The 14,377-nt window shown below is 35.6% G+C and overlaps 2 protein-coding genes across 4 annotated transcripts in view; one reads left to right on the top strand and one right to left on the bottom strand.

The window, feature by feature from the left end:
* Positions 1-1,502: 1,502 nt before the first annotated feature.
* Uba5 (ubiquitin like modifier activating enzyme 5) lies at positions 1,503-13,544 on the bottom strand. 2 transcript variants are annotated; one of them, XM_047564693.1, is made up of 12 exons: positions 12,566-13,544; positions 9,865-9,910; positions 9,660-9,749; positions 8,259-8,368; positions 7,432-7,518; positions 6,395-6,479; positions 5,454-5,558; positions 5,141-5,268; positions 4,106-4,241; positions 3,757-3,832; positions 3,515-3,621; positions 1,503-1,966 (listed from the first exon to the last, which is right to left on the bottom strand). In XM_047564693.1, exons 1-12 carry the CDS (start codon positions 12,724-12,726, stop codon positions 1,883-1,885), a joined length of 1,215 nt encoding a protein of 404 aa, XP_047420649.1. In that variant the 5' UTR covers positions 12,727-13,544; the 3' UTR covers positions 1,503-1,882. The 2 variants fall into 2 exon arrangements, with proteins under 2 accessions (XP_047420649.1, XP_047420650.1); XM_047564694.1 differs by lacking the exon at positions 12,566-13,544 and having other exon boundaries at positions 9,665-9,749; positions 9,865-9,897.
* Acad11 (acyl-CoA dehydrogenase family member 11) overlaps positions 13,040-14,377 on the top strand; it is an 89,822-nt gene continuing 88,484 nt past the window's right edge. Inside the window, exon 1 of one of the 2 annotated variants that reach the window (XM_047564692.1) lies at positions 13,040-13,607. In XM_047564692.1, the coding sequence (XP_047420648.1) occupies positions 13,459-13,607 (149 nt within the window). In that variant the 5' untranslated portion in view covers positions 13,040-13,458. The remainder of the gene's footprint in view (positions 13,608-14,377) is intronic. The other variant, XM_047564691.1, reaches the window with a different exon arrangement.

Raw genomic sequence — 14,377 nt, forward strand, 5'->3', positions numbered from 1 at the left:
AAATTAATTTTCCATTAATGATGACAAAAAAGAAATTAAAGTGGAGTGATTTGTTACTTATAGTCTGCTAAGGCAATATTAGGATAGCTTTTCCATCTTTCACATTAGAATCCCTAGTGTCTACAAGTCTAGCCAAACACTGTGGGTTTATTTAGTAATGCAAAAGTCTGTCATGATCAATTCCTCATAATTGGCTGCCTACTTAAACAAGTTTTCATGGCCCACAGACTGTCAAGAGAACATTCATTCCAAGTTGCAACAGATATGTTTCCATACATTTTTCTGATAAAATAATCCAATAGTTTATGAAAAATATTAGAACCCCCCAAATTAAAATGAGATAAATAAAATTTGGTGTAGTTAAGACATCAGCAGGGATGCTGTGCCAATATAGGAGCAGATAAAAGGTCTTCAGTGGTGAATTCTATATATTATATTTTATCAAATTTAGTAATTTATAAGTAAAGCCTTGCCAAATTTGTGTACCTGTTTCCAAAGCAGAATTATTGTAGAAAGACTGAATTTCACTTTTAAAATCCAAAACATCTTTAGTAACTAAAAGAGCTATTCTATAACTCAATGCACTTTTTTTTTTTTAATGGTAAAATACTCAAGGCGAGAGAAAGTTTTAAGGCTAGAAAAACCATCCTATTTCCTCATTTTACTATAAACATAAAAATCACAGTGTAATTCTAGAATCTCAAAAGTAATGTACTGAATATATTTCTGAAATCAGTTTTTACAACTTTATTTTACAAGTAGGGAATGTACTTTTAACTTTACTAACATTTTCCCCCGAAGATATAATCTGTACATTTATATCTTCAAAGGATATAAGATATAAATAGAAACAGCCTACTGGCAATGGTAAAACCTGCATGTTGTTTACTGATCTCCAAATCAGTGAGAATTTACTCCAACCAAGGCTAAACCTTTGCTATTTGTTTGCAGTTTCAGAGAAAACCAGTTTATATCAATTTACAATTTAGTAGTCAGTCAGGAAATGAGACTTCCAGGGAATGAATATACATTAGTCATTGCAGAGGTAATTTAAAACTCTTCTTTCATGTGCACTGTCCAATATTTGGAAGAAATCTATATGGTAGGTAATGTGAATGTGTTAGTCTAAATTTATGCATTGTTTTCCAATAAAGTGGAGAAACTCCAAATGTATATGCCACAGATAGTAATGACTTCTTTTCCATGGTCAGTGCAGAATAAAATAAAATTTGACTTTCCTTAAAGTGCCTTCATCTCTTTACCCATGAAGACAGGTTCCACTGATTTGCCTTTGTCTTGAGTATATAATTCAAACTTCTCCAATGATTACATTTCAGTTTGTATTTCATCTGGAAACACTGGAGAGGATGATTTCATTTTATGGGTTAACTATCTTAAATCACTGTTGGTCAAGTTAGTAGTACTGGGCAATTTTTTTCTAGGAAGCAATTCCAAACAGTGATAGACACTTGCCAGCTCTCATCAATAGGCTGCACCTGTCCTCCTTGTTTGTACTACTTTATTGTCCATGTCCTTACCCACAGACCACAAGGAATTACTAGAAAGAAAAAGAATATAGAATAAGATTGGTCCTTCCCCAACCTTCAAAAGGCCAAGACATCTTGGTGGCTATGTTTTCATTAAGATTAATAACTGCCTACAATAGTCCTCTGGAGGCAAACCTTTTAGGACAGCTATTGATTTAGTTGCAAGGGAGAGCAAAAAGGAAGAACTACAGTATTTTCATAAAGTACAACTATTTAGTGAAGATGCATATATCAGTTAATACTGCCCTAAGTTTTATCAGTTTTAAATTTTTTTTTTAAATTTCAAGGGAATAGGCTTAAACACAGAAAAAGTAAAATATATGCCAGTCCATAATCTATATATTCTTCATCTTGGCCATGAGGTCTTCCAAGCTTTCTCCAGAGTCTTCTACAGTTACTTCAGGTACACAGTCTTCTTGCTGTCAACAAATGAGGAAAATACAGTGAAAAAAATACCCTTACAGAATTCTTTATGCTTAGGAATCAGTAAGTTTTAACCACGCTCAACAAGTTTATTAATTTCCTCCAATAAATACACCTAGTATTTTTTTTTTTTTTTGTAGTTGTAGATGGACGGAATGCCTTTGTTTATTTTTATGTGGTCCTAAGGATAGAACCCTGTGCCTCTCCCATGCTAGGCAAGTGCTCTGCCATTGAGCTACAGCCCCAGTCCATGCCTTGTAATTTTTTAGGAGAGACAAAGTCCATTACTTTCCCCACAAGCATTTGATTTACAAGGCAGTAATTTTCATATTCTTGACATCTCTACTTTTTTAATTGACCTAAAAATTATATGTATTTATGGGGTACTATGTGATGTTTTGATTAGTATTAGCATATCTCTTCAAACATTTATCATTTCTTTGTGGTAAAAACATTTAAAAATCATTTATTTTAGCTTTCTGAAATATGAAATACAGCACATTATCTAAGTGATGCTACTGTGAAATGGGATACCAGAACTTATTTCTATTCTCTAACAGTAACTCAGTAGCTATTGACCAACTTTCCCTATTTCTCCCCCAGCCTCTGGTAAACATTATTCAGCACCTCAATATCTACGAGATCATGAGTGAAATATCTGTCATTCTGTGCTTGGTTTATTTCACTTAACACAATGACCACTAGTTCCATCCGTGTTGTCACAAATAACAGGATATCCTTTATACGGCTGAACCAGTGTTCCACAGTATATATATACACCGTATTTTCCTTATTCATTTATCAGTCAATAGACACTTAACTGGAGTTCATTTCTTGACTATTGTGAATAGTGCTGCAATAAACTTGGAAGTGTGGATGTCTCTTCAACATTTCATTTCTTTAGATATATACCCAGTAGTTGAATTGCTATTCCACATACATTCTATTTTTAGAACAGTTCTATTTTTAATTTTTGAGGAACTTCATGCCATTTTCCATAATGCATCTACTAATTTATATGCCCACCAACTGTAAGGGTTCCATTTTCTGCATATCCTTGCCAGTGGTTATCTTTTTGATAACAGCCATTCTAACTGGAGTGAGGGCATAACCTCATTGTGGTTTAGATTTGCATTACCCTGATGATTAATGATGTTGAGCAATTTTTCATATTTCTGTTGGCCATTTGTATGTCTTCTTTAGAGAAAGGTACTGTAGGTGTCTACTGTAGTATTTTTAAATGGTATTGTGGCTAAAGTTATAAATATATAAACATCATATTTTCATTTAATCAAAATCTATTATACATGACCTATCAACGAGTAAACAAAACCACTTCAAGTTGGTATTTTCAAAGTTTAACATGAGCTGTATGCAACTCCATGTTAACACCAAACACTTCTTTCTCACATCTTAATGCCTATGGTGTAAAATACCTGATACAGCAATTATTGTATTGGCATTACCAAATAGGGTAGAGATAAAAGAATTAAGTACACATTTTATCTGATATTCTCTTTAGATAAATCAGATTTTAAAAGTACCTTTTTTGGAATTGTGTATGCCACTGTAATTCCTTCTGGTAAGTCAGGAATTGGACCTGAAGAATTTTTCAATTCCTCTTCTGAAACCTCAGATACCAGCTCGATACCTGTTGAATTAAAACAGATTCTATAACAGTTCTGAAGAAACTTCATAAGTAATAATTATTCAAAATTATCTTATATTCTCTCCCACAGAAAATTTTGTTGGATGTAATGTCTTCAATTTATAAAAGAATTCCTACCCCACTCATTATCCTCATGTATTATCTCTTCCTCTTCTTGAACAGCCTCTGGTTTGGGCAGTAATACTACCTTTTTCTGTAGAAATCAAATAATACCAGTGTTTTCAATCATTATCAGTTCTCTGAAGCATTAATCAAGAATTCAGACAGGGGTTTTTTATGTTATCACAAACAAGAAAGGATTTTTATTTTTAAAGTATGATGGATAAATTAAAATTGTACAATTAAAACTATAAAACTCCAGAATCCATTTATCTTATAATCCAAATTTGTTTCTTTTGTTTGATTATTTAAGTTACTATCCTAGTCAATAAAATCCCTCAAACATTCTGACAGATTTGACATATACCTTGTATTCTTCCTGCTGCTTCCTACAATTTCTGTCATCACATTGAGGATTTGGCTTCATGGACATAGTAGGAAAAAAATCTTGCATTGCATTGTATCCAAGGTAAAAACTAACAGTACCAAAATTTAATAGAAACCTAGAAAAACAAAGACAAAAAAAAAAAACATAAAAAGTACTAAAAGAAAGTGATTTTTTTAGAAATGACTTTGGAATATGTAATGATTTTTCTAATGTGCAACTCAGAAAGAGAAATTTTCTATCTTATTGACAGAGCCTGTTTCATAAGTAGGTGCTTGACTATTTGCTGAATTAATGAAGGAAAGAAAAGATTACTCCATTTCATCAACTATAGAATGCACTATTCAGTTTTGAATCTCAGCATTTTATAAAGTTTTTAAGCTTTAAGAAGCATACTGATTTCAGAGATCAAAATGTGAAAGAAGTTTTTAAAATATTGATATATTAAATCTAATTAATTAAAATTTTATCGTTTACTATGAAGTACACAATTACGAATGTATAGTACAATAAAATATTACATAAGCCTTCCATGTAAATACTACCAGATCAAGATACAGAGCATTCAAAGACCCCATAAAGTTCTTTTGTGTTTCCTTCCCCAACAAATGTGATTCCCTTTAAAAGCTTCTGTATAGAAGAAAAATCATGTGTAAAACATAAGTGACAAAAGGAAAAATACTTGCAAATGCATGTTCTTAACATACAAGAAAAGAAAAATGAAAGGAAAGGATATTAAAGATAATTCACAGAAATATATGTACTCTAAACCTTTTTTAAACAAATGAAAATTAAAATGAAATATGGATTTTTTGCTTAGAGTAATGGACATTCATACACACACATGAATATGTGTTTTTAATGTATTCAAATTAATGTAAACATAAGGATTGAAAGTACACATATAAAAAATAAAAATATATTTAAAACTAAATTTTAAAAAATTAAATTCTTAGTTCACAAAATAGTTTTATCAAAAGCATATAAAACGATTCAAAATAATTAGCCCTCACTTACTTTAACACATTTTGTACCAAGATCCCCGCCACCACTCCCATAGTGGTAGGAAGACTGGCTGCACAAACACCTTCTCGTTTAAGAGTCTTTTCATCAATATTTGCAGCAACTACAAGTGGTGGTGCACACTAGGTATGGTGAAAAAGAACAAAGGGAAACAATTTCAAAAGAAAGAAGGAAAAACATGAGCTGTTTCAAACAGCATTCCATCACATTCAAGATTGTTTTTTCTTTGAATTGTAATACAATTTCAATTCCCCCAAGAATTCTAGTGCCTAACAATGAAAAATGATCTAAGATAAATAATGCATACCGCAAAACAAGCAGACTCTCCAGGAATTATAAGCTGTATGTGCCCCGAGACTGCATTTTCACTGACCCCAGATTCCATCCATGTTTGTCCAAGTTCATTACAGGCCTTAATAGAAATAAGTGAAAACACAAGGAAGAAAACAAAAGCACAAAGTAATTTACTACAAATTCTTGCTGTGAAATGTTAGGGCTTACTCAAAATCAATCACCATGGGTTTCTAAGAATTAATTTTCAGGAAAAAAGGAGTAAAGTTACAAATAATTGAATTTCTTAGCAATTACCATACTCTACTTAAAGAATAAACTACCAGTATTAAAGAATTGGTAAATCAATATTTATTAACTGAAACCATAGTTTATTAGATTTATTACCAGATTAATATAAAATTTATTTTTCTAAAATTTCAAAAATGAATCTAAAATAGTAATTGAAAAGTTAAAAATAATTCAAAAGAATTATTTTTGGAGAAATGATGATTTCAGTTGATTTATATATACTTAGCCATTTACATAACAGGTCAAAAATGTTAAAATCAATGGTGACTGAGAATAAATATAAAATATTCATTTATTTTAAAAATCACACATCAGGACTGGGATAGTATCTTAGTGGTAAAGTGCTTGCCTGATGTATGTGAGGTCCTGAGTTTGACCCCCAGCATCTCAAGAAACAAACCAAAAAAATCACAAGTCCTTGCTTCTGATAAGCATCAAAGAGTGGGACAATTGAAATGTCTGTCATGCCAACAAAGATAGAGAGGTCCCACAACTATTATAAAATTTAAAAGTAGGCTAAGAGAACATTATAAATAAGCACAAAAAAGGGCTCAAATTCACAACTATTTTTAGGATGGGGATTGTATACTGATTGTATACTTGGGGGTCATACAAGAATGTAGATTAATCCATGAGTATTACAGCTTACATAACAGAAAAACTCACTGTATTTATTGCCATCCGAGCTTCAAAATTGTCCACACAGCTAAGAACTAGATCAACAGAATTTCCTTCTTCTAACCCACCATGACTAGTCAAAGAAAACAAATTTTATTTGAAAAATATCAGGATAGAAAATACATTCTAATTAGACTTTATTGTTCAGTCAGCTTTATTCTTTTGCTAAATTTTTGAGCATAACATAAGCATTTAACATTAAATATCCTGTATATATCAAATATTAAGTAACCATTTGAATATAAAATCAATGATACCATCATGGTAAAAGGGTGAAGGAAATATGAAGTCTATTCACAACAGTTGCCCTGTTAGCTTTTGAAATCTTTTTTTTATTTTTTTTTTGTTCTAATTTGTTGTACATGACAGTAGAATGCATTTATACATTTTGATAGATCATACATAAATGGAGTGTAATCTCTCTTTTTTCTGATTATACATACTGTAGGATCACACTGGTCATGTAGTCATATATGTACAATGAGGTAATAATGTCTGTTTCACTCCACTATCATTACTACCCTATTCATGCTTTACTACAAATATAAATGTAACAAAAGCTAATTTAATATAATTCATGATTTTGGAGGTCTGACAGTCTCTGAAGAAAACTATTTTCAGAGAGAGTAGTATAATCTAGAACACAGAATTTAAAATGAGGGCCCCTTGTTAAAAACTATTGTAAATATCAGGGTTTTTTTTGTTTATTTATTTATTTATTTATTTATTTATTTATTTATTTTTAGTACCAGGGATTAAACCCAGGGGCACTTAATCATGGAGCCACATCCCCAGCATTTTATTTTAAGACAGGGTATCACTAAGTTGCTTAGGGTCTCACTACCTTGCTGAGGCTGGCCTCAAACTTACAATCCTCCTGCTCTCTAATACATAAAAATTGCTATTTTAATAAACACAAAAACATATATTAATCTGCCAATTTACTAAATTAATCAGTGGATTTGTCTAATACTTGCTTAATTGAGCTAGGTATTTTATAAAATATCCATAACTAAAAATTTTACCTTATTCTCTCCATGAAATGTTGAAAGTTTTCCATTGTGGTTATATTATAGTTATGTACTTCAAAAAGAACATCAGGATTAATGTTCCTAAGAGGAAAAAAGGGAATGATTAAAAAGACTACTAGTAGGTACAGTAAGAAAAAGTAGAAAGAGCTAAAGAGCATTTAATGTAAGTTAGAAAAGTGGAATTAAAGCTATTCAAAGAAAATTCAAAGTCCTCTTCTACCTCTTTTTTCCCACTTCAAGAACTAGGTTTAAGTAAATGTGTAGATTATCATAAGGATTACAAGACTTGGATCAATCTATGTGCTGGGAGTTTCATCTTTTACTACTTCTGGGAGCCTAACAAAACAGCTTCTTTGTCCCATATTCAGTTCAGTATAGGGGGTGACAAACTATGGCCCATTGGCCAAATCTGGCCCACCACCAGATACAACCTTCGAACTAAGAACAATTTTTAAACATCTGAGAAAAAAGTCAAAAGAATAATATCTAATGGCATGAAAATTATGAAATTCAAATTTCAGAGTCCAAAAATAGTTTTTTTGGAGCACAGACATGCTCATTCACTTTTATGTTGTCTATAGCTATTATCACACTTTAACTCCTAGTTGAGCAGTTGCAGAGACCATAAGGGCCTCAAAGACCATCCAGCCCTATACAGAAAAAGTTTGCCAATCCAAGTCCAAGAAGTAAAGGATTTCTTTGTGTAAGTGAAATCTGCATTTTTATAGAGAAAAATTTAAGACTATATATTAGGTTAACTCACACCAAATATACAAAATAAGATTTCACTGAATATAGTCCTTAAATGTAATTCCATTTACCTCAAAGTATGTTCCGCTGCTTGAACTTTACTCAGTCCTGCTTGATGAGGCTGGAAGAAAAGTCTGTTCATATTGGCCAGTTCTACTTTGTCATAGTCAAAGAGGAGCAACTAAAATGAAAATATATTGCAATGAAAAACATTCCACAAAACTAAAATTAACAGCAAACTAGTGGACCTTACATTTGATGGGTTTAAGAGCTTGATGATGATATTAGCTAACTAAGACACTAGGTGCCATATGTAAATTCAAAACACAGGTACTCTTATCTTCATCTTAAAGATGAGGAAACTAGGGCACTTGCCCAAAGGCTGAAGATCTTCATTTCTAACAAGCTCCCAGGTGATGCCAAGGACACTACTTAGGACCAGACTTAAGAGTAGCAAGACTCCTGCAGTTCTCGAAGTTTAATTAGTCCCTTGAACATCATCAGGATCACCTGGGAACTTGCTAAAATGACAATTGTTAGGTCTACCTGATACCTACAGAATCAGAACCACTGATGTAGGGTCTGGCAGTCTGTGTTTTCATAAGCTCTCCAAGTGCTTTTGATAATATACTCAAACTTGTGAACCACTAATCTTCCCTAATGATTTCTAATATCTTCACCAAACATGTACCTAAGTCAGCTATAAGCAATTTTTGGCCTGCCTTTGTAAACCTCTTGAAAGACATCAAAATTTTAATGAATATTTCTAATATTTTCATGGTGTCTTCGTATCGATGAATGCATACCAATTCTGAAACCACTTTAAGAATTTGAAGTGGGCCAACATATTACGAAATATTGATAAACTATATGGGAAAATGTTTGCCTTATCGAAATGAAAATCAAAAGGAATATAATTGTAGAAAGCTTATCTATTCAGCTACTATGTATCTAACATCATAGAACTTGGCTATATAACTCTAAAACTGATGGACTGAATTCTGTTATGTTTACTTTTCCCTCCTACCCACAATTCAAATAGTTTTTTTTTTTTATTTTAAAAACCATGGATTTTAAAAATCTGGAACATTTTCTAGTACAAATTCAAGAGTAAGAAAGACACATGGTCCCTAGCCTATTTATCATTTAATTCTATGTTTAATAAAATAATTTATATATGGTTCAGTGTTTCACTCATACTTTATCAATTTAACAGTCTTCTTTCTTAATTTCTATACCTAAAATACGTAAGTTCAAATAAAAAAGTTTCTGGACACAGTCCTTGTTTAATTATATATCAGCTTTTATTTGGATGGGATATGTCTCAAACTTTTGGGTGGAAAGAACAATCTGAATAAATTCACATCAAATCAACAGACCATTAGTAGTAAAGAAAGAAGTCCTAACTTGTACCTGATTTGTTCCAGGATTGAGTAGTTCCCTATATGACAGGCAAAGAGAAATATTTTTACCTTACCAATGCCACATCTTGTCAGCATTTCAGCCGTCACACTACCAACTCCACCAACACCCACTATTGCTACAGCAAAGGTACGGATTTTCTGTGAAATGCAAAATTACGTGTGTGCTGGTTAGTAATTCTTCATTTAATTTGTCACCAGAAATTATTTCCACTTATTGAACTTGTTTTCAAAAACTTGGAAAGGGTTATCATACCTCATAGTCGCTTACAATTCCCATTCGCTTCAAGGCCATCAGGCGGCTTAAAACAAAGAAAAAATATTTTAAAGCCTATAATTGTTTAGTTAATGGTGATATAAACAAGCATACATCATACATAAACACCAAAACTTAATCATTACTCCTCTTTTAAAATAAGAGGAATCTTTCAGTTGACTTTTTCCAGATGGAACTAAATTACTCAGCAGCTTTAAACACATAGATGCTTGTGTATCCTTCCTGGTATAAACTGTGAAATAATACATACATTATTTAAAAGCTCCTTCCATGTTCTAAGGTGTAGCCGAGATCAAAACCTGCCCGGTCATTAACAGAAAACCTCTATTTTGCTCTCTTCAATAAATAAATCTCCAATCTTCTCTCCTCATGGGGAAGGATCATTTGCTCAGCTACCCACAGTAGAGTGTCTTTGGGTTGTTTTTGTCTAAAGACTTTCTAGAAGTACCTGTACCTACCTATTCCTGAGTCTCTTGGGGGGATTCTGTGGTATAAGTTCAGATGCAGGCTTAAAATTCAACTTAGAATCTGTTAAATCAGTCATGCTTCATCCATCCAAGTTTCCAAAATTGTGTCACTATAATCTTCAAGTACAGGAACCCACTCCTCTCCCCCAACATGTTAATGAAAACCCTCTATTTTCTCAATGCAGGACTACACTTTTTCAAAAATTTCTTTACTGTTAGTTAGTGGGGATGCATAGAAGTAAGAGTAAGTTCCTGTGGTCTGCCATCTTTATCTTCATGCTCTCTTTAATTTTATAAAAAAAAAACCATTGAGAAGACTGTATTGCAACCTCCCTTTACAGATGTGGGGGAAAAAATCAGGATAAGACAAAAAAATCAAAATAACTTACTGCCCACAATCAGCTTACTGGTAATTTTAGAGCTGAGTTTCTGAGCCTGGGTGTTCTAATCTTGCTTGTGTCTCCAGTTTCTCCAAGTGCTTTAATCATACTCTGTACCACATATTTCAGTTACTTGTGTTGTATTGACCATTATTCCACATCCATTTAGTTTCCCAAACTAAAGCAAAAGGACTTTGTATTTCTTTTGTATCATTTGATATAATTAAAATGGTGTTGAACACATACAAAGTCATTTCCTCTATTTTCCAATTTCTCTGTACTTTCCCTTTCATAATTTTTTAACTTGTATTACATCTGCGTGTTTACTTTTCTATCTCACACTGATCTAGTAAATTCTGGAGGGAAAAAAACATATCTGCTTTACAGCCATAGTGTCTGTGCATAAGAACTACTCATAAAAAGGTACCAAAGATGGCTAGAGATAAAAAAAAGGGGGGGGAGGGGGAATGTCAGTAAGTGTTTGAGCTGAATGAACAATTCAAAATGTTAAGACTGACCAAACTTTCATATACAATTTCATTTCAATAAACAACCTGGGTATCAAAAGATAACTCCTCTGTAGCAGTTTTAATAAAGTCAAATGGTATAAATGAGATAGAGAATACTAAATGTTTAGACCTGAGTTCTGAAAGTTTTGTTTGTGATTATTACAATGTCAAGGGATCATCTTTCATAAAAATAATGTCTGAAAGATGACTTTAAATGTATGACCCAGATTCCTTTGCATTTTATCTTGGATGGAAAATTTCCAAGTCTCATTTGCAAAATTCAAACATACTGAAATATAACAAATGGAATAGTTTGCATTCATTCTGATTAGAGATAATACTTTATGCTTATTCAGTCTCTAAAGATTTTTTGATCATTAACCCTTAATATTTGGCAATTCAGTTAAAACATTCTCCCTTAACAATGCCACTGAGGCTTTATATGTCACAAACAACTAAAACCTTTTTTAAAAACATCAAAAATCCTCATGTTCTCTAAAGGGAAAAAAAAAAAACAGCTCTTCCCTATTTCACATGTTAAGATGACCCAGTTTTTAGCCACACTACTTAATTGGCTTATTTACTTTTACAGGGGAGACAGTTCATGTGAATTTTTGATTAAGTCAAACCTAATGCCAGTTCAGGCTTTGAGCATTATTATTTTATTTTTTTTTCTGGGGATTGAACACAGGGCCTCAGGAATGTGCTATACCACTAAGGTACATCCCCAACCCCAGTTCAGACTTTATATATAAAAACTGAAGCAGCTCTCTAAGTCTCACCTATAAAATGGGGGTAAAACCCATTAGCCCGGCTGTATAGTTCTTACTTGAATCACCGCACTGAATTGACAAGCCTCCCTAGGAAAGGAGAGGCAGATCTTGTAAAGTAGAAAGGTCTGAGATACCTCAGATCAGGTATTAGGATGCTCCTTCGCCCTGCTCCATCTAAATTACACTGAAAAGCCTGTATGAATCTCCAAGTTTAGGCTAAGCTGGCTTTACGTCTGATGTCTTCTGAAAGTTCCTAATCTTAGGCAGCGTAAGGACTAATTAGAGGCAAGAGCAGGAAGCTGAACACACGTCGGCCGCCCGCGCAGGAGCAGTACCATATGGATGGCTCACTTGGGTTTTTAAAATCAGAGAAAGAACATCTTCCGACCAGCACTAAGAAGTGGCCTTGCGAGTCAGGGAACGGGACCCCCCGGACCAGGAACAGGGTGGCGGGAGGTCGAGCTAGCCGGATGGGGGTAGCGCCTCCCGCCTGACCACACCGAGACGGGAACCTCGCCCCTCGCCGGCCTGCGACTCGCGACACTGGGTACCTGTACGGATTGGAATCCACCACCTCCGGGCTCATCTTCTCGATGCGGGTCCGGCCGCCCGCTCCGTCGCCGCCACCCAGGGCCCGCCGACTTCTCTCCTGGGCAAGTTCCCTCTCCAGCTCCTGCACCCGCTGCTGCAGCCGCTCCACCGACTCGGCCATGGCTGGGACCCCCGCGGCCAACGCTCCCAGCCCGGGCCTTCGCCGCCGCCGCCGCCCCACGCTGCTCGACTGGGCACCTAGTCGTCGTCTTCCACGCCCAGGGACCTAGCGAAGGGCCCCCGGCGCTTCCAAGACCGACACGTCGCTGCTACTCCCGGAGACCTTCCAAGGTACCGTTTCCGGTGCGTCGCTGTCATCGCTCCCCTCAGCAAAAATTTGCCTCTTCTGACTTCTTGCTTCGCTACATCTGCTAGAAGAAGGCGCCGTAGGACTGGGTTATAAGGACCCAGAGCACGCGGACGGCGAGGTTGCCTTATAACTACGCGGCCAGGAGAAATACACGGATCTTTCATGCCTGGGCTCGAAGACCTGACGGTCTCTTTTCCGAAGCGGACCGGCTAGGTCTTCCGCACCGTGGTGCATTAAATCAGGGGAAAGCGGCCCCTGCATCCTTATTCGCCCGCAGGTACCACTACAGCCCTCCGATGCTGACACTGACAGAAATTTCCAAATTCGAGCACACACTGGGGGCTTTCCGTATTTCCTAAGTCACCAGATTCAGCTGGCCGGAGTCACTCGGTAATGGAGCCCTAGGGTGCGTGATTGGCTAGAGCCAGGCCCCACCCCGGCCTCGCCCCCAAGTTCTGGTGTGTAGTTGCCGCAACCTGTGGGAAACCTTGGCGCTCGGAACCTGCCGGGTTCCAGTCTGTGGCTTGCAGCGCAGCGACAGTCATGGAAGCGGATGCTGCCCGCGAGCCCGAGACCGCGGAAGTGCTGCCCCAGCACAAGTTAGACTGCAAGTCCCTGGAGGCTTACCTAAACCGTCATTTGCCTGGCTTTGGGGCGGAGCCCGAGGCTACGCTGACCATTACTCAGTACAGGTATCGATGCAGCAGAAACAGATCTGTGCATTATGCTCTCTTTCCTTTGGCCCTGGGTGGGTTCCTATTTTCCCCATTCCGATTTCTTTTTCTGCAGTGACGCATCCTGTGGGCGGGGACTGCTGTTGTCTGTACCAGAACTCCATTTCTGGCTGGTCCCAGTTCGAGGGCAGTACTGGAAACACAGTAACATTTGCCATTACACCACACACTGGAAATTTTGTTAAAGATTTATATTATGTGACGCAAGGATTCACTGAGGTAGTTGAGGCTGAAAGTACAGTGAGAAATAGTTACTTTCTCTGACCTTTTGTGCCACACGCTTAAGACCTTTTTCTGAGAAGCCCGTGTAATCACGTTTAATTGACCATATTTTTTGGAGACTAGAGTTAGTAGTACCACCTGGAGGATGAAACAGATCCTAATCCCTTCACTTGGCAAGTTACAGCACCACTTTGGGCCTCAGTTTTTGAAAGCAGGAAATGAAACTGGATGAGATGATCCGGAGAATCCCGTTTTAAAGTTTTAAAACTTTATTTTAAAATTGTATTTTTATAAACACAGAACTATAGAAGGACTCCTAACTTGATCTTCCACTTACTACGTGGGAATTTTAAATATATTACATAAACTTTGAGAACAGGTTTCCTTTTGTGGTATTTGTGTGTTCTGATTAGTCTTCATAATGAAATAAAGTAATATAGGTAAAAGGGTATAAACTTCGAAATAACATTGGCATTTTATCATTGGTGTTTATATTCTTTGTTGAT

This window comes from Sciurus carolinensis, chromosome 9 (genome assembly GCF_902686445.1).
Source record: "Sciurus carolinensis chromosome 9, mSciCar1.2, whole genome shotgun sequence".
Classification (NCBI taxonomy): domain Eukaryota; kingdom Metazoa; phylum Chordata; class Mammalia; order Rodentia; family Sciuridae; genus Sciurus; species Sciurus carolinensis.